The 24,716-nt window shown below is 55.5% G+C and overlaps 2 protein-coding genes across 14 annotated transcripts; one reads left to right on the forward strand and one right to left on the reverse strand.

Moving 5' to 3' along the window:
* The first annotated feature begins 518 nt into the window (after positions 1–518).
* Positions 519–9,204, forward strand: FAM131A (family with sequence similarity 131 member A). Of its 7 annotated transcripts, XM_047874098.1 has the most exons (8): positions 520–727; positions 951–1,290; positions 1,933–1,993; positions 3,004–3,146; positions 5,313–5,406; positions 5,655–5,837; positions 6,039–6,155; positions 7,466–9,204. In XM_047874098.1, the coding sequence occupies exons 5-8, from the start codon at positions 5,337–5,339 to the stop codon at positions 7,939–7,941; spliced, it is 846 nt and encodes a 281-aa protein (XP_047730054.1). In that variant the 5' UTR covers positions 520–727; positions 951–1,290; positions 1,933–1,993; positions 3,004–3,146; positions 5,313–5,336; the 3' UTR covers positions 7,942–9,204. The 7 variants fall into 7 exon arrangements, with proteins under 7 accessions (XP_047730052.1, XP_047730054.1, XP_047730053.1 ...); XM_047874097.1 differs by lacking the exon at positions 951–1,290; XM_047874095.1 differs by lacking the exons at positions 951–1,290; positions 1,933–1,993.
* CLCN2 (chloride voltage-gated channel 2) lies at positions 9,166–24,112 on the reverse strand. Of its 7 annotated transcripts, XM_047874086.1 has the most exons (24): positions 23,690–24,108; positions 21,254–21,410; positions 20,928–21,059; positions 20,426–20,554; positions 20,205–20,338; positions 20,020–20,097; positions 19,858–19,936; positions 19,608–19,733; positions 19,423–19,507; positions 19,229–19,330; positions 17,642–17,726; positions 17,349–17,504; positions 16,907–16,976; positions 16,566–16,676; positions 16,101–16,314; positions 15,656–15,789; positions 15,247–15,419; positions 15,018–15,132; positions 14,729–14,802; positions 14,448–14,507; positions 14,269–14,307; positions 13,992–14,096; positions 9,892–9,978; positions 9,167–9,746 (listed from the first exon to the last, which is right to left on the reverse strand). In XM_047874086.1, exons 1-24 carry the CDS (start codon positions 23,759–23,761, stop codon positions 9,552–9,554), a joined length of 2,712 nt encoding a protein of 903 aa, XP_047730042.1. In that variant the 5' UTR covers positions 23,762–24,108; the 3' UTR covers positions 9,167–9,551. The 7 variants fall into 7 exon arrangements, 4 of the variants coding, with proteins under 4 accessions (XP_047730044.1, XP_047730043.1, XP_047730042.1 ...); XM_047874088.1 differs by lacking the exon at positions 20,928–21,059 and having other exon boundaries at positions 9,166–9,746; positions 23,690–24,109; XM_047874087.1 differs by lacking the exon at positions 14,448–14,507 and having other exon boundaries at positions 9,166–9,746; positions 23,690–24,109.
* Between the last annotated feature and the right edge of the window lie 604 nt (positions 24,113–24,716).

Here is a 24,716-nt window from a genome sequence, read left to right on the forward strand (position 1 = left end):
GAGCTGGCACTGTAACAGTTCCTGTACCTGGCACCCCTCTTGCCTCTTCCCCTGTCCAAGATTGTGGGAGTTGGAGGGTTACTTCGCTGGAGGATTGGACCCTTGAAGCAGACATGGTGGGATGTCCTGTTGCTTGGTAGGGGAGAAGAGAGAGACAAATAGCTGTGGGGTACCTTTAGACACACTGAACTCCTGGAAGAATGTGATCCAGACCCCAATAACGTGGAGGAGGCCTTGGGTTTCAAACTGTTTATAGCTGGAGAAGTCCTTTATGGTTTCAAGGTCTCATCTGTGAAAGGATGGGGCTGGATGCAACGACTTTGACCGTCCTCATTCTGTGTACCTGGCAGCCCGGGCCCAGAGCGTTCCCTCCCACCCTTGCCTTTCGGGGTCGCTGCGCAGTATGGCCTGGGAGGAGGGGACGAGGTGTTTCCGGACTCGGCCCCGGGCCGCCTCTGCGTGGCTGTGACGTGTTTCGCCCCGCCTGCCTTGGGTGGTGACGCGAGTGGCCACGCCCCCGTGCTGACGTCACCGGCCCGGTTCCCTCTCCGGGGAGCGGCGGCGGACGCTCGGCTCCCACCCCCTCCCCTCTCTCGGGCTCTCCCCTCCCCGGTGGCGGCCGCGGCCCGACCCTCTGCAAGGCGATGGCCCGAGCCCCGAGCGCGGGCTAGCGTGCCTGGGTTCCCGGCCATGGGCTGTATCGGCTCTCGGAGTCCGGCGGGTCAGGGTAAGAGGCGGAGGCCGGGCACGGGTTGGAGAATCGGGCTGCGGCTGCCCGGTGCGCGGGCCGCGGGTGGGTGGGGGCCTTGAGGAAGGGGCCGGTGTCGGGAGGGGGAGGAGCTTGTACCGGGGAGGCGGGCCTGTTAAGAGGAGGGAGCGGAAAGGAGCGGGGAGGGGGCTAAAGCGACTCGGCTTCGCTCCCACGGCCTGCCTGCTTCTGGGTTTTGCAGGGTAGACTCGTGGTCTTTCCGCCTGGATTCCCACCGCTGAAGGTGGCAGGAGGTGCACAGCCTTGGGAGGGGCAAGTTGTCCATGGCAACTGGCCATCCACGCCCACACACTCGCCGCCCCCCAGCCTACACCTCTCCTCTCACTGTCCTGGGAGTGGCTCTCTGCTGGGAACCTGCCTCTTCTAGCTGCGTCCCAATACCCTTAAGGAGGTAGCCTGCAAAGGCTGTCAAGCACCCCAGCACGGAGTTTTTGTACTCCCCCGCCCAGAGTCGGCTAGTTTATGAAGGAGACTGAGGCCCCATTTGGGGCACCTGTGAGCACCTGATCACCTCTCACCTCGTAACTACTATTTTAGTTCCTTTTCCCCACTCCCAACAAAAACATTATCCTACCTTGTGTAGAGAAAGAGGAGCCAGGAGAGAGGCCATCAGGGCTTCCTACAACTGCTGATCCCTGCTACTTGGGCCTTGGTTCCCATGGATGGTGGGTGGTGCATGCTGTGGCCTGGCCATAGTCCTATGCATCTGAGGTCCAGCAGCCAACTTAAGTGTCCTGGGTTTCTCCAAGCCCAAAGCCAGTCAGCGTTGTTGTTGTTGTTGTTTTTTTTCCCATGAAGTTGAAGGCTGGGTTTTGGAATGGGTCCTGGGCTTTCAGGGCAGGTGGTCAGTCATACAGGTCTTAGAGTGGTTGGTACTTGAGATGTTTTGAAGCTAAGACTAGCTGAGATTTGTACTTTCCTTGGTTCCCATGAGGAATTCTGGGATTTGTAGTCCTAAATTAACCTCATGGCTTTTGAAGCTGAGAAGCAGCAGGCTGCTCTGATCCCTCTGGCCCTGCTAAGGCTTGGGGTTCAGGAAGTCATTCCTCCTGTAGTCAGGGGAGAATTTGGCTGACCTTAGGACTGGCTTTGAGAGCCCTGGTTAGGTACCAGCCTGGGGCCAGGGATGGCCTGTAACCTTGTGTCTTCCTTCTGGTTGGTAGCATTTCTGGGGACCACCAGCTGGCTGAGGCTCAGGGACAGAGACGGCTACTCCAGCTAAAGGTCAGTTGTGATGTACATTGCCTATTGGCACTGTCTAGGGGATGGGCCTCAGCTCCCTGAGCTTCAGAGAGCTCTGCTGGGCCCCTGGCACTCCCACCTCCTCAAAGCCATGAAGCAGGAGTGTTCTCCTTCTGTGACTAGGCACAGGTTCCAAGTGGGGAGGGGACTGGCTCAGCATCCGGAGCCAAAATAAGAATAGAACTGGGAGCTGAGCCTGGAGCAGTTCTGGGCTTTTGGTTCTCTGCATCAACACAGCCAGCATGCCTATGATTTCTGTGCTGGGCAAAATGTTTCTATGGCAGCGTGAAGGGCCTGGAGGACGATGGACTTGTCAGACGAGTCGCAGAGGTGAGACCAGGGACTGTAGATGTGACCTGGGAGGTAAGGGGAAGCTGAGGAATTGGGTGCTCAGGTGGCAAAAGGAAAATTACTCTGGTTTAGATAGTGGGAACCAGGATGATACAAGAACAACCAGGCTGGGGCCAGACAGGGCATCAGGAAAAAAGCCTTAGGGGACTGGGATGAAAGTAAGAAAAAATCATGGGTTTGTCAGAAGAGAAGAGTAAAGAGCTGCATACCAGCTGATGCTGGCGAGAGGAAAGAACCAAGAGAAGGAAGGCAGCAAGGCTGTAAAGGGTCCAAGGTGCTGGTGGGGAGGAGGATGGCGATGGTGGTGGAAGATTGCAGTGTGCTTTCCAAGAGGAATGGGTAGGCCGAGAAACCCAAGATTCAGAATTTATGAAAGTGTAGGTTTCATCCCTAGGGTTCTGACAGTAAAATGTATCCAGAGGAGGAAGGGGGCCAGTGGGCTGCCACAAAGTGGTCCCAGGGGCCTGAAGGTCAGGAATGTGGGATAGGGGCTTTCAGAATTGTGGAGAGCACCAGGTGGTTGCTGATATTGGGAAGGGGAGAGGGAGAGGGGTGAGGAAAAATGATATGGCAGCGCGATAAAAATGAGGATTTTGGCACAAGTGAGAGCCCAGGTGAACAGCCTTTCCCCCACCCCTCAGTGGCCTCGGACCCGGCTTGGGCTGTGGAGTGGATCGAACTTCCTCGGGGCCTCTCTCTATCTTCCTTGGGATCTGCTCGGACCCTCCGAGGCTGGAGCCGATCCTCCCGCCCTTCCTCCGTGGACAGCCAGGACTTGCCAGAGGTGCTGGGCCCCTGGTGTTGGTAGGGGGAAGGGGGGCCGCATTCACATGAAGGGGATCTGTATCCCCCACCTCCGCCTCGACAGCCTGCTTCTGGCTCTCTTTTCCTGCGAGCGGAGGCGCTATCCGGCCGGCGGGGCCCGAGGCCGCCCCCGCGCCGGTCTGCTCTGCTCGGCGTGGTGCCAGCGGGCGGGCTTTGCTCGCGCCTTGGGCGCTGACGTCAGCGCATCCCAGGCCGTATCCCGGGAGATCCTGTTGCATGGTGATGGGTTGCCAGGGAGACACACACCTTTTCTCTGGGCCTGGGCCGCAGCTGCGCGCAGCGCAGCGCCGGGCACGGATGGCGGTGGCTGGGGGCAGTGAGGGGAGGGAGGGAGAGCCAGCCAGGAAACACCCAGCAGGTGCTCCTCCCCCCAGGCCTGGCCGGAAGCTAACGGCGCCACCCTGGGGCCCATGTAAGCCAGGTACTGACGCGGGGGAGGGGGGGGAGCGGTGCGGGCAGAGGGTGGGCCTGAGGTCAAGGGAGGAGGTGGAGTCCCTCTTGTGAGGGGTGGGAGCTAGGCAATGCCAGGGAGGGGTCATGTGCTTCCAACTTCATTCATTCATTGAGGGAAACATTTGACGGGGCTTGCCGAGGAGCACTGAACCAGGTGTAGGGTGGAGGTAGGAACCTAGGTGAATCAGTCAGGCCCTGCCATCCTGAGATCCCTCAGGAGAGATGGAAGGGCAATGCTGAGGTGGGTGTGGGGGCGGGGAGGGGAGTATCTAAGAAGAGACAGAGAGAAGACTGGACTGAAAATATAATAGGAGGTGACACTTGAGTCAGGCCTTAAATGGTAGGGAGCATTTTGTCAGGCAAGGATGGCGTTCTTAGCCCAGGGGAAAGCCAGGTTCCTTTGCCTGGTGGCAGGAGGGATGCTTGCTGACAGGGAAGGTGAAAGTGGGGTTTTATTGGGCAGAGGAGATCTGTCATGGATTCCAAGGCCTGGAAGGAGGCAGGGGGCTCACAGAGTGGGCTCATTCTGTGCCTTGCTGTGAAACTAGGACTTCATTGGACAGCAGAGGAGCCCAGAAAAGATTTTAAATAGGGACACGTGACCAGTTGCATTCCAGGAAAATTATTTGTTTACATTTATACTTTGCCTCATTCACTCAGCCTATGTGTTTAGAAAGGTTACTGTGTACCAGGCACTGTGCTAAACACTGTGGTGCAGCAGTGACAAAAGAGACCAAATTCCTTCAAGAGCTAAAGATCAGTGAGGGAGACCAGCGACAAATAAGGAAACACACAAAGTGGACCATGATTACACACACAGGGTACGTTTATAGAGGATGGTGACTTGTTACAGAAGGAGGATGGGAAACTGGTTGGGTGGCCAGGAAGACCCTTCTGAGGGAATGATGTTTCAGCCAAGACAAAAGATGAGAAGGAGCTAGCCAGCCATGGGGAGGAGGGAGAGGAACACTTACACAACATCCTAGGCTAAGAAAATAGCATGGAATTGGAGGAGCTCATGGGTCTCCAACTATGCTAATCTGGACACGGAGTATTGAGGGCTTGAGGAAGGGAAGGCAGTGGCAGTGGGAGCCGAAAGGATGAGCAAAGCATAGGGGAGAGTTGACGGTCATGCTGAGGCTTGGAGCCAGACTGAATGGGCAAATGCGTGATGCCGAGTAAAGAAGCTGGGGAGCAGGGCCAGATGTGGGAAAAGGTGTTGGGTTTGGTTTGGGTCATGCTGAGTCTGTGGCCCTGGTAGGCTGTAAAAACAGCTGGAGGATTGAGAGGAGATGGTCAAAGAGGAGAGGACCTGGAGGAAGTCCTTGATGCCATAGCTTTCTCCCTTCCTCTTTTTCCTTGTCAAAGGTTCTTGACTTCCCAGATTGCCTCCTTCCCTTTTGGGAGCTGAGAAGGTGGGGCAGGGGTGATAGCTACAGTTCTGCTCCTTTGGGTCCGCCTGGATCTCTGTTGCTCCTTGGGAGCACATAGCTTGCTGGTCCTGGCTTCTTAGCCTCCCTCTTATGTGTCTCAGCAGCCACTGAGACATATGTGCTGCCCTGGCGTCTCTTCCCAGCTCCCATATTCCCTTGACACCTTGGGTGGGTTATGGGCATGTAGGGATGCTACAGAGTGTCAGAGGGGCACTGACTCTCTGATGCTGTCACCCAAGGTGAATGTTGGAGACACAGTCGCGATGCTGCCCAAGTCCCGGAGAGCCCTAACTATCCAGGAGATTGCTGCGCTGGCCAGATCTTCCCTGCATGGTACGCACCCCCTTCCCATACCTTTGGCCACTCTGTCCTTCCTTCTTCCTTTTGCACGTACACATTGGGGACTGTATCCTGTAAGCTCTTGCTGGGATCTCCCTTTTCTTCCCCTTCTCAGATGAATCCCAGCTTCCTCCTCCCATCCAAAGGCACATGTGGACCCAAACTACCACCACCCTTCCACTCCTCTCTCAGATGCTCCCTGGCCTGTGCCCTAACCAGGCCTCCCTCTGCCCCACCTGCAGGTATTTCCCAGGTGGTAAAGGACCACGTGACCAAGCCCACTGCTATGGCCCAGGGCCGAGTGGCTCACCTCATTGAATGGAAGGGCTGGAGCAAGCCAAGCGACTCACCTGCTGCCCTGGAATCAGCCTTTTCCTCCTATTCGGACCTCAGCGAGGGTGAACAAGAGGCTCGCTTTGCAGCAGGTGGGGACAGGAAGGGGTCAGCCACACATTTGTCATAGGGATGCTCCCATTGCCTCACACCTGATGTGGAGGTTGGAGTCTTTCCATACCCCTTTCTCTTTCCTCTCCTGTCTCCAAGCTGAGCCCTAGTCTTAATTCTTCCTCTAATGTATTCTGCTAACGAACCTTCTCCGCTAATGAATTCCGTGTCCTCCCCGACAGGAGTGGCCGAGCAGTTTGCCATTGCAGAAGCCAAGCTCCGGGCGTGGTCTTCGGTGGATGGTGAGGATTCTACTGATGAATCCTATGATGAAGACTACCCTGGAGGAACTGACTCAGGTGAGGGGCAGTCCATGCTCATGCCCCTAGCTGGGGTGGGACTGAATGAGAGGCCTTGTGATTCAGAGGCTTTTGGAAGGGGTGGGGTGCAGACCCTGTCCAGGCAGTCCTTGACATTTCCAGGGGCAAGAGGGCTGTCCACGCTCATGGGGGGGCAGTCAGCACCTGGAAATGGAGTAGTTCCTTTCCCATAGGTGCGGAGCCTTCTTTGCCTGTGCCGTTGGCCTCGTAGTCCAGAGACCTCACCGATACCTTCTGTGCAACTGTGTCTCTGGGAGGGTCTGCTGTGCCTCACCTTTCCCTCTCAGGGCAGCCTTCTGGCCAGCTGTGGCGGCACAGATGAGCCACAGCAGCATAGCACCTCACAGGGCCATGGCCCCAGACAAACAGGAAGGCGTGCTGGGCCTGGACCGCCCACAGGGCCGTGCTGGCTCATGCTCAGCATCCTCAAATTCCATCTGAGACCTGCCTGTCGGCCTTTCTCTGGGCCAGTGCTTCCAGAGGGGACCCTGCGGGGCTGTGCAGCTGTGCACAGCCCTCCTTTCATCTTCCAATCCCCAGACCACATGGCTGACTTTCTCTGTAGCTTCTAGGCTCATGCCTCACAACACTCCCCCCACCCCTACTTCTTTGCCTTTGAAGATTGCCTCCACCAGCCCCCACCCCTCCAGCTAATTAACAGATTCTCCAAGAGCAATACATTCGAGCAGACTAGCAATACATTAGAGTTCTGCTGTGGTCCAGAGGTGACTGATTTGGTTGCCTGAGGCCAAGATGGAGCCCGAAACCATAAATGCTCTCGTTTGATTGAGTTGCAGGCCTGCTTTTTGATCCTTGGTGTAATGATAATAACATTTATCCGAGGCCACCACAACCCCATGTAGAACCTTTGTGCAAATTCAAAAAAGCACCTCTCTCTCTGGTGGGCACGGTCCCATGCTAGGGCATGCTGCTTGATGAGCAGAGGGTGGGCTGAACTTCAGTCCACACTCACTGCCTTGGATAGGCTCCCCTCGTGCAATGGACCACTGGCACAACCATGTGTGGTATCCCTGCATTTATTACTTTCTTACTTTGTGCTACATTCTTTTGTTCTCTCAGCAACCCCATAAGTAGGTATATTAGACTCTCCAATTTGCCATTAAGGAAACTGAGGCACCAAGAGGTTAAGTGACTTGCGCAGTTACCCAGCTCCTACCCACTCTCCCCACAGCTAGGGGTGCCAAGGGTGGAGTGGGGAGAATGTGGCTTCCAGGTTGGTCAATTGACATGGGGCTAGTAGGGCTTAATTCTTTTTTCTCCCCCTGCAGATATGGCTGGGCAGCTGCCCCTGGGGCCCCACCTCCAGGACCTCTTCACTGGCCACCGATTCTCCAGGCCTATGCGCCAGGGCTCTGTGGAGCCTGAGAGCGACTGCTCGCAGACCGTGTCCCCAGAGACCCTGTGCTCTAGTCTGTGCAGCCTGGAGGATGGGTTGCTGGGCTCCCCAGCCCGCCTGGCCTCCCAGCTGCTGGGTGACGAGCTGCTCCTCGCCAAACTGCCCCCCAGCCGGGAAAGTGCCTTCCGTAGCCTGGGCCCATTGGAGGCCCAGGACTCGCTCTACAACTCGCCCCTCATGGAGTCCTGCCTTTCCCCCGCCGAGGAGGAGCCAGCCCCCTGCAAGGACTGCCAGCCTCTCTGCCCGCCACCAGTGGGCAGCTGGGAACGGCAGCGGCAAGCCTCTGATGTAGCTTCTTCTGGGGTGGTGTCCTTAGACGCGGATGAGGCAGAGCCAGAGGAACAGTGACCCAAATCATGCCTGGTGGTGGCATGCGTCCCCTGGCTGCTGCTGGGGGCAGAGCCTCTGTGCCCAAGTGCGGGCTGGAGGCCTCCAGCAGAGCTCCAAAGCCTAGAGGGCTCCTGGGAGCACTCACTCCTCCGTTGTGTGTTTTGCATGAAAGTGTTTGGAGAGGAGGCAGGGGCCAGGCTGGGGGCGCATGTCCTGCCCCCACTCCTGGGGTTTGCCGGGGGTTGCCCGGGGCCCCTGGGGCATGGCTACAGCTGTGGCAGACAGTGATGTTCATGTTCTTAAATCAAAAATGCCACATACACATTTCCTCCTTGGATGATGTGAACCCCTAAGGGGGTGGTTGTGACTGGGCCCTGTGGGGTGGAACGGGAGGGAGCCCGGCCCCCTCTCCCCCTTCCCCGTGCCTCTCTCTTTGCTTCTCTCCACCTCTGAGTCCATGTGCAGTGCTTGACAGACTCCTCCCCCATCCCAGGGCGGGCTGGCTCTTACCCTCCTGGAGCCTAGGATTGAGCCGTTTCCCCCAAGGGCCCCTCGCCCAGCTGGGCTCGTGCTGTGCTTTGCCTCTCCATCATCTCTAAATCTTCTTCTATTTCCTAAAGAGGGGTTTTGGTCTGTTCTTTCAATCGGATATTCTCTGGGAGGCACTGGATTGATGAAGGCATGTACCCTCTGCCCTTTTCCTGGCCCCTTGTAGGATGTGTGGGCAGGATCCCAGCGGCTCACAGCCTGCCTGGCTGCCCTATTCACCGAGTTCTTGTCAGAGTGGAGTTGGGAGAAGGGATGGCTCCACTTGCTACGGAGCTGTGACTTCAATGTTCTTCCAGAGAGGGCCACAAGGGGGCCACGTGGGTGGCTGGGCAGTTGTCTGTGGGGGCCTGAGCCAGGCAGGAATTGTGCCAACAAGTGACAGTCATGTGGGAGTGTCTCTCCTTGGGGAGGGAGGAGGGTAGTGCCTTTCTTGGCTGAATGAAAGGCCAAAGCTATAGCACTGCGGGCCTCTGCCCCAGCTAGCGTGTTGATAACTAAGCAGTGGAGGCCTCTGTGGATCCTGTGTTCCACAGACCGTGAGCTCTGGAGTTTTATGGCTGTGGGGGGTTTGGGTGGCTGCAGAATTCCGAGCCTTGTAGGCTTTGGCAGGTAAGAGGGCCCAAGGTAAGAACAAGAGCTGATGGGCACAGGCATTCTATATATAAGTGGCTCATTAGGTGTTTATTTTGTTCTATTTAAGAATTTGTTTTATTAAATTAATATAAAAATCTTTGTAAATCTCTATATACATCTGGTCATTGGAGGTTCCAGTATAAACCCATCTTAGTTCTACCCGTTTCCCCCTCAAAGGGGGAGCAGGGGTCAAGTGACTCCACCCCTGTCCTGCCAGGGGGATGCTGATCTTCCTGCCCATGGAATACTTGCTACAGGTGGGCACTGGGTCAGATTCCAGGTAGGATGAACCAGGAGGAGCTTGGCACCCCAGGACTGGAAGGGAGGCTAGGGCTCCAGCCTTTAGTGCAGGCGCCTCCTTTCCCAAGGCAGACGGGACAGGAGAGCTTCACGGTCTAGACCAATAGCCACAGCCACTGCCATCCTAGGCCACCCACTGAGGGGGTTCATTGGCACTTGTCATCGCTGTCAGAAGGGCTCCCCTCCCGGGGGAGGCCATGATGGGAGCGGGGCCCCCAGAGTGCATGCACCTCTGTGGTCTCTGTGTCACTGCTGCTGGTGGCACTGTCACGGAAGCTGGCCAGGGGCGGCCGGACTTTGACGCCCTGTGCTGTGACAGAGCCCTCGATAGCCTTCCGGAGCTAGAAAGGGTAGAGGGTCAGATGTGTGGACTCTGAGCTCCCTGCTCAGACTCCACCCCAACACTTACCCCAGGTGAACTGGACACAAACAAGCCTGCATGCCTGTTTGGAAGCAGAAATGGTTTGATGGCCATTATCATCTCACCTCCTTTAGGGTGACGATCCCAATGAGTCGGCCAATACTGGTGACATAAGCATGGTCCACTCCCAGTAGTGAGAAGATGGTGTGAGTCTGCAGGGTGGGGAGAAAATACACTGGACATCATGTACACCATCTACAGGCCAGAGGGCCCCAGGACAAGGCCGGGGTGGGGAATAGGAGTGGTGCCATACATAGATGGGGGGTGGGGAAGGGAGGGCCACCAGAGGGAAAAGAATAATGAGGACATTTCTGCAGCCAGGCCTCAGAAACTTAATAGAGGGAATCTTTAGGTTGCTTATTTGGTGGAGAAACAGAGGAAGGATTCTTCATCCCATGTTAGAAAGAGGATGATGGAGGACAGAACAACTGTTCAAATGTGACATGTAATGATTGGCCATGCACTGAGCGAGATCTTTCTGAAATTAGTAACTTCAGTACTGTTCTGAGATACCCATTCTACAGGAGAGGCAGTATGAGGCTCAGTGGTGAAGTGACTTTGCAGCTCCAGGAGTTTTCATCCCTCTATAGAAGGACAGTTTTTATTCCTCTACAGCCCTGCTCCTGTGCAGATGTCCAATCAGTCACAGAGGTATCTGGCAGGGAGGTTCCATATCCTTTAGGGGTACTGGCCCTGAATTTTGTGCCTCTCACCCCACTTCAGTAGCTGACACATGCTTCCCATTTGCCTCCAGCAGGCTGGCAGTTAAAATGTCCTTTACCGTGGCTCTGACATTTCAATCATGGCCTGAAGCACTCTACGTCTCGCATACAGTTTGCCTTTTCTGGGGCCCAAGTAGCATCCCAGGTGCTGTTGAGATGTAGCTTGAAGTCCAGGGAAACAACAGTCAACCACAAACTCCCATGTCTTTCTGGCTTTGGACTCTCCCCCCAACTTTCAAATGGAATCACCAAGGGCTCAGGAATTGTCAACCAGTTCTCCTTGTGTTCTAAGTAGATTTTCTTGGGCCAGATGTCTTGAAAAACACTACTGACACAGCAGTTCCTGGAATTTTTGGCCTATCACTTATCGCAGTGTTTTCAGTTTACTTGTAAAGTCTCTTGGCTTAATGTTTGAATCAAAATGGGCATTAATAACCCAGCTTTTTGAATACTAGTTACTCAGAACTCATTATAGCCATCTGAAAGCTTCAAAAATATTTTCTTATACAGTTGCTAAATCATTAGAGGGCTTCCAGAGCTTTCCTAACTCTCCATTTAAGGCATGACAGTACTTATAAAGCAGTTAGAAGTTCAGTTTTAGAATAAGCTTCTCTACGTTCCTTCAATACCTTTGTCATAACTTGTTGGGGTTACCAAGTTCTTCCTCATATCTAACTTGAATCCTACATGCTACATGTTACCTTTTAGTTTCCTCATCTGACTTCAAAGGGAAACCTATATTATCAGATTTTCTGTTTTAATAATCCACTAGCTTTGTCTTCTTATGGTTTAATAATCCCTCTATCTTCTCCCAAGGATCCTATTAAATTGTTCCCCTGGATTTTCTTTTTCTCCACAATCTTAATTAGAATGAGCTTCTGGTGGACTCTATGCCTTTTAGGTTTGCAAACCACTGGTCCCAGGCAGTCACCAAGCCTTGCCGATCTGCTTCCTGAACATCTTGGCCATGCTGATTCCCTCACTATCCTTACCAGGACCAGGCCACAACATCCTCATGGGTTCTGCTTTTGGTCTCCCTTCCCTTCAGCATGGCTCTGCCATCCTATGAGCCTTCTCAAACTTGAGTTAGAGCCCATACTCCCCAGAATAGCCCACAAGACTCTGCCTAAGGCCATCCCAGCTGGTCTCAGATTCTGCTAGACACTCTAGCTTCCAGCCTCACATAATCACTCATCTTCTTCTGAAAACACCAATTTCTTGGACACTTCAACCCTTCCCTCAAGTCCCCCGCTGTCTGCCTCTTAGTATAAGCAGTAGTAGAAGTCATTCCTCACATATATTGAACTCTTACTATGGCCAGGCACTGTTCTAAGTATCCCATATCAAGTCCTTTATCCAAAGAAAAACCTATGATGTAGGTACTCTGAGCCCCATTCTACAGATAAGGAAAGCGAAGCACAGAGAGGCTAAGAAATTTGCCAAGGCTACACAGCTAGCTAACACATGGCAGGCTGAGGATTTAGGTAAAGCCGGGCTGGCTTAGCTTTGGCATCCTAGCCTTCCCTGCCCCTGCTTGTCTGCAGGTGGCTTCAGAATGAATGTGGCAAGTAGCTGGTATGGCTGGCAAGCTCTAGTCTCATAGGTCCCTAAATAGTCTCCAGTGGATTCCCTCTCCCCGTGAATGTTCCCCTCCTGAACTTGACTGGGCTACTACTAATTGATTCTTCAGGCCTACAAGGCTATTTTGAATTCTCATCTTTTATGTTCTTATCACTTCCAGTTCTTTGTACTTTTGTTAGTCGGTTTCTCAAAGGCTTCTTCTCTTCCTCTGATTTTTAAGTTTGTAACAAACACCTACTTTGTTCTTTTTCATTTTAATTTAATTAGACACCAGGGAGCCCATTGGAGGGCCTGTACATCTTGGGCTTGGGAACAGTGAATTGACAGGGAGAGGGACAGCGTGGCCTTCTGAAAGAATCCTGGGATTGTGGCCAGGGAATCTGGGCTCTGGGCCTGGCTCTGCTGTACTGACTCAGGCAAGTGACCTCTTCACTGCCTCAGTCTCCCCATGTATTAAAATCGTTAAATCCCCAGGCTTTTGGGTCAAACCATCTTGGATTCCAGTCTGATTGCGCTGCTTACTAGCTGTGTGACCTTAGGCAACTTGCTTAACTTCTCTGAATTTCAATGTCCTCATCTATAAAAACTGGAATATCACAGTATCCATTTTACAGTCCAGTTGTGAGGATTAAATTAAACGTGTGTAGAGCTTAGCAAGTGGCTGGCACATAGTGGACACTATAAAAAATGGCAACACGATAGAAAAGCTTTAGAGTTCTTAGGAAGAAAGGCTTTAAATAAAAACTCAGTGTATTCTCAGGTCTATATATATTTTTCTTGCAACTGTACTGTAGTTCCCCAGTCACTTTGATGTGATGTCTTTACCCAAAGGCTTTTAAGTTCCGTTATTACCGTTTGCTTTTTTTTTTTTTTTTTTTTTAAATTACCTTTTGCTTTTCTCTTTCTTTGTGCCCTGTCCTTCCTGGCCCAGCCCCTGCTTGTCTGGGCTCTCAGGCTCAGCTTGCACCTCGGCTAGCTGCTGGAGCTGCAGACCTTGGGAGTATGCCTCCACTGCCTGCATCCCCATGCCCTGGAGGCTTGCACGTTTAAATCTGTCAACAATTTGGCTAAAATGCTCGGCTCGGTTTCTACCCCAGCACCCTGCTGGGTGTGCCTGCACTTCCTGCCTTTGCTTAGAAGCCTGAAGATGCCCAATGAGGCCACTGTCCATGCTGGGGAGGCCCCGAGAAAGTCCTCCACAGAGAGCCCCAGCCCTCCTTGAGTGTCAGCCTCACCCTCCACCAACCTGTCTGCACTCAAGTTTTCTCCCCTTGTCTGTAGGCCATTTTGCCCTTCTACTGAGCTATCTTCCTGTGTACCTACCAGTTTTCCTTTGGCTTACATTATTAAGTCAGACTTTCTGGGGTCTGACATTCCAAGCCCCCCACTGGGCGTTTCTCATCTTTGTTTATCTCTTCTCTGCAGTGTCCCCACCCCTACTTGGATATTTGCTAGCTTGTTTATTAGAGTTTCTTATCCTGCCTGTTTCTCACCCATTTTTTTTTCAGTTGTGGGTGTATCAGCCTTGTTGGGTGCTGGCAGTCTCCTGCCTGGCTCTGACCCTGGCCTGGCCCTCTGGCTTCCACCCAGCTCAAACCCTGTCTTTGTTGCTGCTTTGGCCCAGAGTTCCCCGGGGGCAAGGCTGAGCAGAGGAAAAATGATGCCTGCGGTAGGCAGGAACAGGCTAAGGGGCCCTGACTCCGGCCTCCCATCCTTTAAGGCAATATGTTTGAAACACAGCACAGAGCCCACCCTCTGCTACCCTGTTTCCCCCCACCTGCCTGAGTCCAAACTGTGGGAGGACCTAGATCCCCACCCTGTGCTCCTGAGAGCTCAGGGCAGCCCCTGGCGACTGACCCTACCTTGTGCAAAGAGGTCCGCTCCACCAGCTGGAAGGGGGCAGGGTCAATTTTGCAGTCGCTGAAGTTGACAGGTTCATCTAGTTGCTGTTCCTCCCACTCCAGAATCTGAGAGGATGAGACAGAGGATTAGGGGGAAGGTGCCAATAGCTGCTCTCACCTTCCTGAAAGCTGGCTCCCCCTTTTCCCACCCAATGGTCCCTCCCATGGGGACAGCAGCCAAGATGATGACTGAACACTCCCAGGAAGAAACAGGGTCCAGAGTCCAGTCACACCTTACCTCCTCAGGGGTCATCTCGCCTTCCAAGTCTGAGTCACTCTAGGAGAGAGGGACAGAGGTTGGCAGCTAGTGGCTGGGGGGATGTGGGTGTACCCCCCGGCTTGGGGAGGCTTATCCCGCTAGCCCACAGCCCTCCCTGTCCAGTGCTCCTGAGCTGCAGGAAGAAAGTGAACACTTACCGCCAGGGAGATTCGGACCCGCTTCAGCTTGCGCTTGTCACATGATTCGGACTTCTCCAACTTTGTTAGAGCCAGAGAGAAGAGGAGTTGATGTTACAGGGAGGGAGGTGAGGGTTAAGTGGTGGAGCTGAGAGGAAGAGCACACAGCAGGGACAGAGCTGACATCTAGGAGGGCAGAAGAGCAGGGACAATGGAGGCAGGCTCTGTAGGGTTAATGGAGGGGTGGTCTCAGTGTCAGAGAGAGAGCTGGAAAGAAAGAGACAGAGACTCTGACTACTCACCTCTGAAGCAGCCTCGGGGGGTGGACTGCCACAGAAGAGGCTCCTGAGGGCGATGCCTGCCTGCTCCATGTTCCCTGTGTTCCCAAACACAAGGCCCCGGGGGCAATGTCATCTTTGAGGGCGAGGACCAGGAGAGGTGAGGAGGGCAAGAGGAGAGGTGTCCTGGTTCTACCCCTGGCCCATCTGGGCAGCCTCTTAGCTGGGATGTGCTCAAGCAAAAAGGTTGGGTAGGGCTCCCACTGGATCTCAGGGGCCGTACTCTGGCTCTGCCAGTGGGAGAGAGGCCCACCTGTGGGACTCTCCCCGAGGTTCATGGTGTTGCTGGGCCCCCTCTTGAGAGCAGGCTTCAGGGGCTTGTGAGTCTCCCCCCGGGCTGCAGGGAAACCCGAGTCCTCTGTGTTCACCTGCAGAGGCAGGAAGGGGCTGGTGAGGCTATGGCCCCAGATCACTTCTGTATTGCCCTCCCAGTCTACGTGACATCTGGGAAGATTGTGCGGTTGTGGGGTTCCCCTGCTCACCTGGAAGCGGACGGAGGTCTCAGGGCTAGGGGGACTCTCCTGATCGGACGGTGGAGAGGTCTGGGCATTTCGATGCTCCTGCATGTACTGCCGTCTGCGGGCTGGGCTCAGCTGCGCCCCCAGCAATGCCACCACCTGTGAGCGCTCAATGGAGCCCAGGAGGATCATGGACTCTGGGTAGAGCAGGTGGGAGGACTCAGGAGCTGGGGGTGAGGCCCTCCTACTCACCCCCGGCCTTCTTTCACACCCAGAGTGGGGTCTTGGACACAGACCATGCACCAGAGGGAACGCCTGGCTGGCAAATGCTGGCCCAACCAAGGAGACTGGTTCTGAGCTCCTGTTCCCTCCCTCTTCCTGAGCAGCAACCCTGGGAGATGCCCCTAGCACCAGGGATCCCTCCTGGTCTCACCAGGGGATTCCACTAGGGCCAACATGCGGCCCTTGGTCCTGTGCAGTGCTAATCGAAGGTCCCGGAAGGTGCAGCTGAGGGCCACGTGGGGAACATCCCGCACCATGATGTCCTCCACTCGCATCCGGTACTGCCTGAGGGTAGAGAAAGGCACTTAGTTTGTGATCATGATGGGGAAGGGATCCCAGAGCACTACCATCAGGGCCATAAGAAGGCCCCAGAGCCCATGGGGACAAGGGCTAAGAGCCAAGGAGTATTTCTGCCTTCATTTGATCAGGTGGGGCTAGCTGCGGCTTCTCCAGGATGTGGACAGGGCAGCTCTGGCCAGGAGAGAGCAAGGTGGCTGGTCTCCCAGCTTCACTGTCTGAGGACTTTGCTGGAGGTGGGTCTAAGGGGGTCCTTCTGACCCTCACCCGCACCCCCCTTGTCGCCCAGCCCTCCATACTGGTGGCGGCCCCAGCCCAGTTCAGGCAAATAGGGCAGTTTCTTGATCCGGATGATGCTGTCATAAAGTGAGGGCTGTAGGCTCTGGGCAACGGCGTTGGCCAGGATGACGGCAATCATGACGGGTAGGATGTGGGCAATCTGGCCTGTGAGCTCGAACACGATCACAGCCGTGGACACTGTGTGTGTCACTGCTCCTGCCAGTGCAGCTGCCCCTGGAGGTAGCCATCTTCAGTCACCTCAGGGTGCTCAGGTCCCAGATGACCCTCCCCATCCAGGGATGGTCCTCTGGGGGCCTTTCAGGTTGCCCAGTACACTACCGGGGACCTGCCAGGCCACCCAGTACACTACCGGGGACTGGCTTCTGCATCTGAGCGAAGCCGGGTTCCTGCCAGCAGGGGGCACCAGAACCTCAGACCCTGTGGCCAGGGGTCTTGGGAGACAGATGGGGACCTGGAGCACTTACCCACCACTGCATAGCCACCAGGCACAATCCGGTAGGTGCTGCCGTCAGTGTGAATCCCATCTGGAAACCAGGCAGCCATGCTTTCGCCCACCAGACGCCCAAATGCTGCTCCTTCAGGGAGGGGGGTGGGAAGAGAAACAGGTAGTGGAGGGGGAGGGTGGGGGCACTAGGAAGAGAGAGGGTCAGAAGGTGGGGGAGGGGCCAGTGGGTCATTCAGTACAGGGGACAGTCAGGGGGTGGGGTTGGGGCTGAGGCTGGACCAAAACCCACTCCCAGGCAGAGAGGGGACGGCGAGTGGGTGGGAAGGTTGAGGCTAGGAGAATAGGCAGCTGAAGACTCACCAATGACAAAGACTGGCATGAAGGCCCCACAGGGCACTGGGATGGTGGTGGCCAGTGCAGACATCCAGAACTGCAGGCAGGAGGTGGTTCAAACAGGTAGAGGCACTGCCAGGCCCCAGGCAGCCCCCAGCTTCACCCTGGGGCGTCTACCTTCCTTATCAATCAGGCACAAGCTCCCAGCTATCCCAGAATCCCCCAGGATCAAAGAAAGGAAGACTCCAGAACCAGATGGCTTGGGTTCAAATCTTACTCTGCGGTCTAGCTCTGGGACAATTATGTAACCTCTTTGTGCCTTGACTTCCCATCTTAAAAAAAGGGCTACTGATAGTACCTTTCTCATAGTGTTGTGAGACTTGAATGACTATATGGAAAGTGCTTAGAACAATGTCTGGCACCTAGGAAGCCCAGGTTGGCATTAGCTCTACACATGTAAGAGCCCTACCTTCATGAGAATGAAGATGACCAGGGTGAGGAAGACGTTGGCACGTGGTGGGCTCCAGGCCTGTGAGGTTCCTGGTGGCTCTAGCTCCTCTACCAGGCCCTGGCGGACCCACGTCCGGTTGTCAAACAGGGTGACCAGAGTCTCTTTCTGTGAGAGCTGTAGGTGAACACGGTGCCTCAGGCTGGGGAACAGCCAGGATGAAGGGAAGGGGCCCAAAGGAGGGCAGAGACTGTTGGCTTTAGAGGGGATATATCCCAAGGGAAAGCACAAGTGTCTGTTCTGCCTGGAGTTACCTGTCCGGCCATGAACTGTCCAAACCCAGGGGGGAAGGTCAGAGTGGAGATGAGCAGGGTCACCAGAGCTGGGAAGAGCAGGCGCCTAGAGATATAGGTTTCACAGCATCAAACATGGGTGGTGTACCTACTACAGACTGGTAACAGTCTGGGTGCCCTCACATACCTCAGGGCTGAGGTCGCAGCAGAGCCTTGTGCTTACATAAAAGCACACAGTTCTGAGAGAAGGTCCCTTTTGCTGTTCGTGATATGATGGACCCAAGGGTGATGGCTGTCTGGGGTTATTATAAGCCCAAATGCCTTTCTGTTGGCCCTCAATTCCCCAAGTAGGTAGCAGAAATCCAACCCATTCCAGCCCTCTCTTGGACACTTCTGAGCTGTGACTCCTCTCTATGCTCTCAGAAGCCCAGCCAAAGGGCACACTGTGTGACAGTATGGAGAAGTTTATGGCTTTGTTTCTCTCTGGTGACTTAGAGTGAAGGTCAATGTTGGGAAAAGCTACGGTCACTCATGAAGTTGACCAAAGGTGCCAGAGGGAACAGGTTTAGTGGGCTGCCCTTTCTCTGAAAGACATCAGTCCCAAAAGTCCCGTCTCGGGCCTTCCCGCTCCCAATCCTCAAGTTCACAAATGAGAGAGTTAAGCTCTGGAGATTAAAAAATCTCACCCATTTCTGTGCTTCAACGGGGTTGGGGGGGGGGGGGGGAGAAACTAAGGCTCAAACACTCTCCAGGGAGCAGTGCCATCTGTCCAGGCCAAGGGCCTAAGGAAGCCTTAGGGTTTTTGTTGTTGTTGTTGTTGTTGTTTAATGTTTATTTTTTTTGAGAGTGTGACTGGAAAGGGCAGAGAGAGATGGAGACACAGAATCTGAAGCAGGCTCCAGGCTCTGAGTTGTCAGCACAGAGTCCAATGTGAGGGTCAAATTCACGAGCTGTGAGATCATGACCTGAGCCGAAATCAGACGCTTAACTGACTGAGCCACCCAGGTGTCCCGGAAGCCTTAGTCTTTTCAAAAAAAAAAAAAGAAAAAATATATATATATTTAAATATTTACTTATCTGTTTGTTTATTTTTAAGAGACAGAGCACAAGTAAGTGAGGGGCAGAGAGAGAGAGAGAGAGAGAGGGAGAGAGAGTGTGGAGCCTGGAGTGGGGCTTGAGCTCATCTGATGCGGGGCTCGAACTCAAGAACCATGAGTTCGTGACCTGAGCTGAAGTAGGATTCTTAACCGACTGAGCCACCCAGGTGCCCCTTTAAATTTTATTTTTAAATACTCCCTACACTCAGTGTGGGGCTCAAACTTACAACCCCAAGATCAAGAGTCACATGCTCTCCCGACTGAGCTAGCCAGGTGCCCCATGGAAGTCTTAATCTTTGATGTGAAGTGCCTTGACTAAAAATTCAAAAGTGCCAATTTTGAGGTAATTCATATAAAAGCCAAAATGTTCAATCGTTCCGGAAAACACCATTGGCTGATTTTCTCAATGAAGTGCTATCTTTAACTGGGCTACTCTTTGCCACAGTAGGGTGGCCCTCTCACCCTACTGTGACCATCGCACAACTCAGAGAGGAGCCCAGGTCCAACTCACTTCTTCATGAGGAAGCGGTTGATGGTTTTCTGCTTCCGCATCACCTGGACAATCTTCCGGTTCAGGTAGACAAAGAGCGCTCCCCCAAAGCCACTAGCAATACTAGAGAGGGGAGAAGTACCAGGGTGAAAGGGGGTCTTCCCTCTTCTACCGCCTCCTCTCCGATGCACCCCAGCTCCCTGAGCTCCCCTCACCCAATGACAGCAAAGGCCGGCAGCTCCTGGAGGTCAAAGGGGAAGTCAAGCCGGAATCGGGTTTTGAAGAGAGCCGTAATTGTCTCTGAAAGGAAAGCAGAGTAGCAAAGGGAGGCAGGTGTAGTGTTGAGGGCCCTCACCTGAGCCATCTCAGGGGTTCCTCTCGTCCCCCAGGTCTCCCCCACCTTCATCACGGTTCCAGACCGCCAGGACCCGGAAGATGAAGGCACTGAAGGTGGCAGCAAAGAAGCCTCGCCAGTAGTTCCGCACAGCGAAGAAGGTGGAGGTGACCTCAATGCTGAATAGGACGCCTGTGAGGGGGCAAAGCAGAGTGCCACATGAGGCCTGGGCCCTGCCTGAGGACTCAGACCCAGATGAGAGGGGCAAAGGAGGTGAGGCCAGGGGCAGGGCTGAGGGGCTGGACTGACCGCCTACCTCCAATAGGTGCTGCAAAGCAGCAGCCTACTCCCACGGCACAGGCAGCAGCCAGCATCTCTGTGTTCCGGGATTCATTCTGGCAAGAGTGGTGGAAATGGGTGTCAGCATGGCCTCAGCAGCCTCCCCTCCCCCTCTGCTTTCCCCCAGGGTCTCCCTTACCTCATAGATGCCCCCAAAGAGGGAGAGGAACTTGCTGAGCAGGGCAGCACACATGCTGGCGATATGCACAAAAGGGCCCTGGGGGTGTGGGAGCAAATGGTGAGTGGGGAAGGAGCACACCTTGACCTTGGCCTATCTTCTTCCCCCACTGGGTCAGACTCCTTCTATCCCCAATCTGGAGTTACCTCTTTGCCAAGGGGCATCCCGCTGCCCAGGGCACAGGTCAGTCCAATGACCTTAGCTACAAAGGTCTTCAGGGTGAGGTATTCCTTCAGCACCACTCCTCGCAAGATGGTCTTCATCTCAGGGATGCCAGACCCTGGAGAAGTTATGGTCCCAGGAGAATCATTTGATGTGCCCGTTTCAGGAGGTCCCATCACTGCCCTCCCCTTCTTTCTTACTGTACCGACAGCCTGAGGAGCCAGGATCTGTGTGAATCCAGCTGAGAAAGTGATGAGAACGATGGGGTAGGTGACCCAGGCCAGGTACTGGAGCAAGAGGCTGGTGTTCAAGCCTCGGGACATCCACTGTTGAGCTGTGGGGAGATGAGCTGCTGGACCCTAGATGCACACACCCAGTCCCCACCTAGCCACTGGGACACACTGATATGACAAGCTGTCCCAGGGAGAATCGATCCATCACAGACAGCCTGGGCAAGAGGGGTAGGGAGGCGGCCTTACAGGGCATTCATTGGGACAAAGATCACAACAGGGAAGAGGGGCAGTTCGAGAAGGGAGGCAAGAAGTTGTGGCCTATGGGAGTGGCAGTCATTATGCCTGAAGAGGAGGCAGTCAGGCTGGCTGGGGAAAGTGGTCAGTGGCCAAGTAGCCAAGATGCTTGGACAAGTGTGGCATGGAGAGAGCAGGTTGGTTCTTCCCAGCCTTCCCCTTGCCAGCCCTTGTCCTTACCCTGCAGACAGGCAGCGATGGCATAGTCCATGGCCCAGCTGACCAGAGCCATGAGGAGCCCCAGCAGGACCAGGAAGATCCAGTCTTCACCAACCCTGGACACTAGGAACTTATGGCAGCGTACGGAACAGACTGGGAGCAGGGAAGGGAAGAATGGAGCGGGGAGGTGGGGAGGCTAGCACCAAAGTATTCCCACCTCTGCCCCCCAACCCTCAACCTCCCAATGGGTAGCTCTAATGGCCTCTGTCCCCCTTAGCACAGCACAGCACAGCACAGCACAGCACAGCACAGCACAGCCAGGTCTCCTGCCCCAACCCAGGTCTCACTGCGGCATCGGGCGCAACGGCTCTGTCCATATTCCAGGAGCTCTGGGGGAGCCCGAGGGGAAGGTGGACCCCTCCAGGTCTCGGGCCCTCCCAGGCGAATCCGAGCAGCTTCCTCTTTGGCAAAGGCCCCAAGGTCCTGAGTATACCGGCCATACATCTGAGGAACAGGGAATATGGGGACATTAGCAGATGTGCGCTGAGTGGGGACCCCTGCATCAATTCCCCTTCTCCCAGACTCTATATTATATGCCCCTTCTTGAACCCACAGTTTCCACTTTGGCTTGGGGTGTGGAAACAATGCACATTACAGACTGTGGGGGCTGTCCTGGCCAGAGTAATGGGGACAGCCAAGGTACAGGGCACAGCACTGGGGGTGGCAGAATAATCGTCCTCTTCTCACAGGCCTGCCCAGGGAGCATGGAGGAGGAGGAGTGGGAGGGAAGGCCCCAGAGGAGGAAAAGATGGAAAAACCTAAGGCAGTCTGAAAGTGGGAGGAAGGAAGGTCAGAGAATAAGGGATGGTCAAGGACGGAAGGGTAACAATGAGGGCCTCATGGAGCTGGGGGCAGCTGAGTTGGGCCTAAGAGCAGGCGGGGCCTCAATCCTTATCACGTTCCTGCTTGGCCTCTAGCCTGTGACCAACTCAGCTGCACCCTTCCCATCCACCGTAATCCCCTTGTCCCCATTCTCCACCCCTAACCCCCCCCCCCCCCCCCCCAGCCTGCCAGTCCAGCTGGGAGTAGAAAGTCTCTGGGTGGGTGGAGAATGCTGGTGGCTTCAGTCCCACTCTGGAGCTGCCCTGAGTCCAGTGGTGGGTTGGGGCCGGCAGAAGCTGATGGCTGGGCTGTGACTGGGGATGTTGGGGTGCTGGGACGGGAGAGTGAGAGTCGCTGAGCCTCAGCTAGACCTGCCAAGCTGGGCGTGTGTTGGGGGGTGGGGAGGAGTAGATTCCGGCTGCCACCCGCAGAGCTTCGGGACACAAAGGGCTCCTGTTGGGGCTGGGGTTGGTGGTGGGGGGGAGGGAGGGAAAGATAGAGACAGAGCAAGAGAGTGATAGAGAATGAGGAAAGGGAGGAGAGGGAAAGGGAAAAAGAGAAGCCAGGGGAAAGGCAGAGAAGAGAAAGGAGAAGAGAGGGGAAGAAGGAAGGAGGAAAAGAGAGAAAGAAAGTAGAGTACAAAGAGGCAGACACAGTGTAGGAGGGGGAGGTGAGTGTGTGTGAGAAAGACAAAGGGATTAGAAGGAGAAGGGGGAGAGGCTGGAGCAGAGAGTGTTCAGGAGACAGCATGACCCTGAGGATTCGTTCCAGAGATAGAGACCAGGCAAAGGAGGTGGAGATGTGGCTGGTGCAACAGATAGACACCATTTCAGAGGTCAGGTGCCTGGCTTCTTTGACCAAAGCCCCATTCTCAGCCAGGACAGATTGACAGACACCTCCCCCACAATGCGAAGGCTTGCCCCTCTCCCCTGGCTCCACCCCCGCCCCTGCCACCTCTCCCTGTCATCCTGTTTCATCCAGTCTCTCTCTTATAACAGGGCACCTCCCAGCCCCAGCTACAACCCAGGACCCCTCCTCCTGGAGAGGCTCCCTCCCAGCCTCCTTCCAGAGCAAATTCCAACCCAAGCTGGTAAAAAGGAGCCACGGGCCCACTCCCTTCCCTAGAGTTTGGGTCCTCCGCCTAGTGACACAAGAAGGGGCAAAAGGCTTCTCAAATGCTAAGTTGTAATGGTAGCCATGAGTCAGCTCACAGCCCCAGGACCCCTGCTTTTAATGAGGTCAAGGGACACCCCTGAAGTGGGTGGGGGCTGGATACCCAGTCAGCATGGACAAAGGTCCCAATACCCACACCCATTCTCGCTTGACCCATCCTCCCTAAAGCTCCTGTACCAAGAGTGGGGGGGCGGTGTACAGGAAAAGCTCTTTCCCCCCAGAGAATCCCCTGAGGGCTTCTTGCCAATGCTGGGTTGCCAGTCCCCCAGGGGTAAGGGCTGGGGGCTAGGTTTGGGTCTGAGCCATCTTTCCACACAGTCTTGTTTCTAATTCTAGTACAGTGCCACACACTTAGTGGGGATAGAGGGAATGTCTTGGATGGTGGAGATAGGAGGGTAGAGAGAAAAAGTTCAAGGGTGTGAGTGGTGCTGGGGAGGGATAGTGGGGTGCTGAGACTTCAGTCCAGGAGGAGCAGAGAAAACGTGTGTATGTGGGGGTGGTAAAGAGAAGGACACCTGGGACAAGCACCTGATGTCCTTGCCCTCTGCAGCCCCCTCCCCCCCCCCCCCCCCCTTAGCTCTCCAGCCTCTCAGGCCCTCGAGCCTCAGTTTCCCCAGCTCACTTCTGGGGCGGGCTTAGGGTAGGCCCCCGGGCCTCGCGCTTCCAAGGAGAACCCAGAGCAGCGGTACCGGAGTGCACTCCTGAGGGTTCCGCTCGGCTTCACTTACCAGGGTCTGCTCGTACTGCAGCGCCCGCGGCTCCATCCCTTCCGCCACAGTCGCGGCCGACGCGGCCGCCATCTCCGCCCACAGTCCTCTGGCCTCCCGGTGCGGCTCGGGCTCGGGCCCGGACTCGGCTCCCGGCCGGCAGAGCCCGCGCCGGCACCCGTCCCGTCCCCGCCGCCCGGGCGGCCGAGTGCAGAGTGCGGCGGGCCCCGTGCAGGCGCTTCGGGCTCAACCTCCAGCTCGCGTCCCCTCCTCGGCGGGCGGGCCGAGGGCGGTGCCCTCTTGTGCTGCTCCGCCCGCCGGGCCATTCACAGGGGCCGGCCCAGCCGGGCGGGGGTCTGCGTTGAGGCCGCCTCCGAGGCTCCGGGGAGGCGGCAGGGGGCGCTTGGAACGTGCTAACCTGCGCTCCCTCTGCTCAAAGGCCGGGAACTGAGAGGGGCAATTGGGGCCAAGCGGGGGCGGGTCCGCTGGCACGTGGAAGGGCCGGGCCAGGCCCGCGGCGCCTAGTGCCGGAGCAGGAGGAGCCGGAGACGCTGGGGCTCAGCAGGGCCTGGGGTCGGGGTCTGCTGAACCGTTTAATCAGATTCTTTGCGCTCAATCTCTCAGGAGTGGCGCCCTCTCTTGCTTCTCCGGAGGGGCCAGACGGGCCTGGCAAGGCCCTTCTGCTCCGTCGAGGGTGAGAAGTAAAGCTGAAGGGACTCGTTGGGAGACGCTAGGCCCAGACAGCGGGCGTGAGGGGGTGATGCTCGGAACTGAGACTCTCGATCTCTTTCATCCTCTTTCCTCCTCCTTCCCTTACCTGCTGGTCCTCTTGGGAGTCGCACCTGGAGTAACCCGGCCTGTGGGGTGCACCAGGGTGGAGGTGGGGAGGGAAGGTGACGGGCTGAGGCCGGAGGGAAGAGATGTCTAGGTGCCGGGAGGCCGCTCCTGGGAGGAGGGTGTGGGCGTACAGAGGTCGCTTTTCCTTGGCAGGTCCCAAGGAGAAACTCGAGTAGCTACTGACGTCTCACCACCATGGGGAACAGCCTGC

The sequence above is a fragment of the Prionailurus viverrinus genome, chromosome C2 (genome assembly GCF_022837055.1).
Source record: "Prionailurus viverrinus isolate Anna chromosome C2, UM_Priviv_1.0, whole genome shotgun sequence".
NCBI lineage: Eukaryota > Metazoa > Chordata > Mammalia > Carnivora > Felidae > Prionailurus > Prionailurus viverrinus.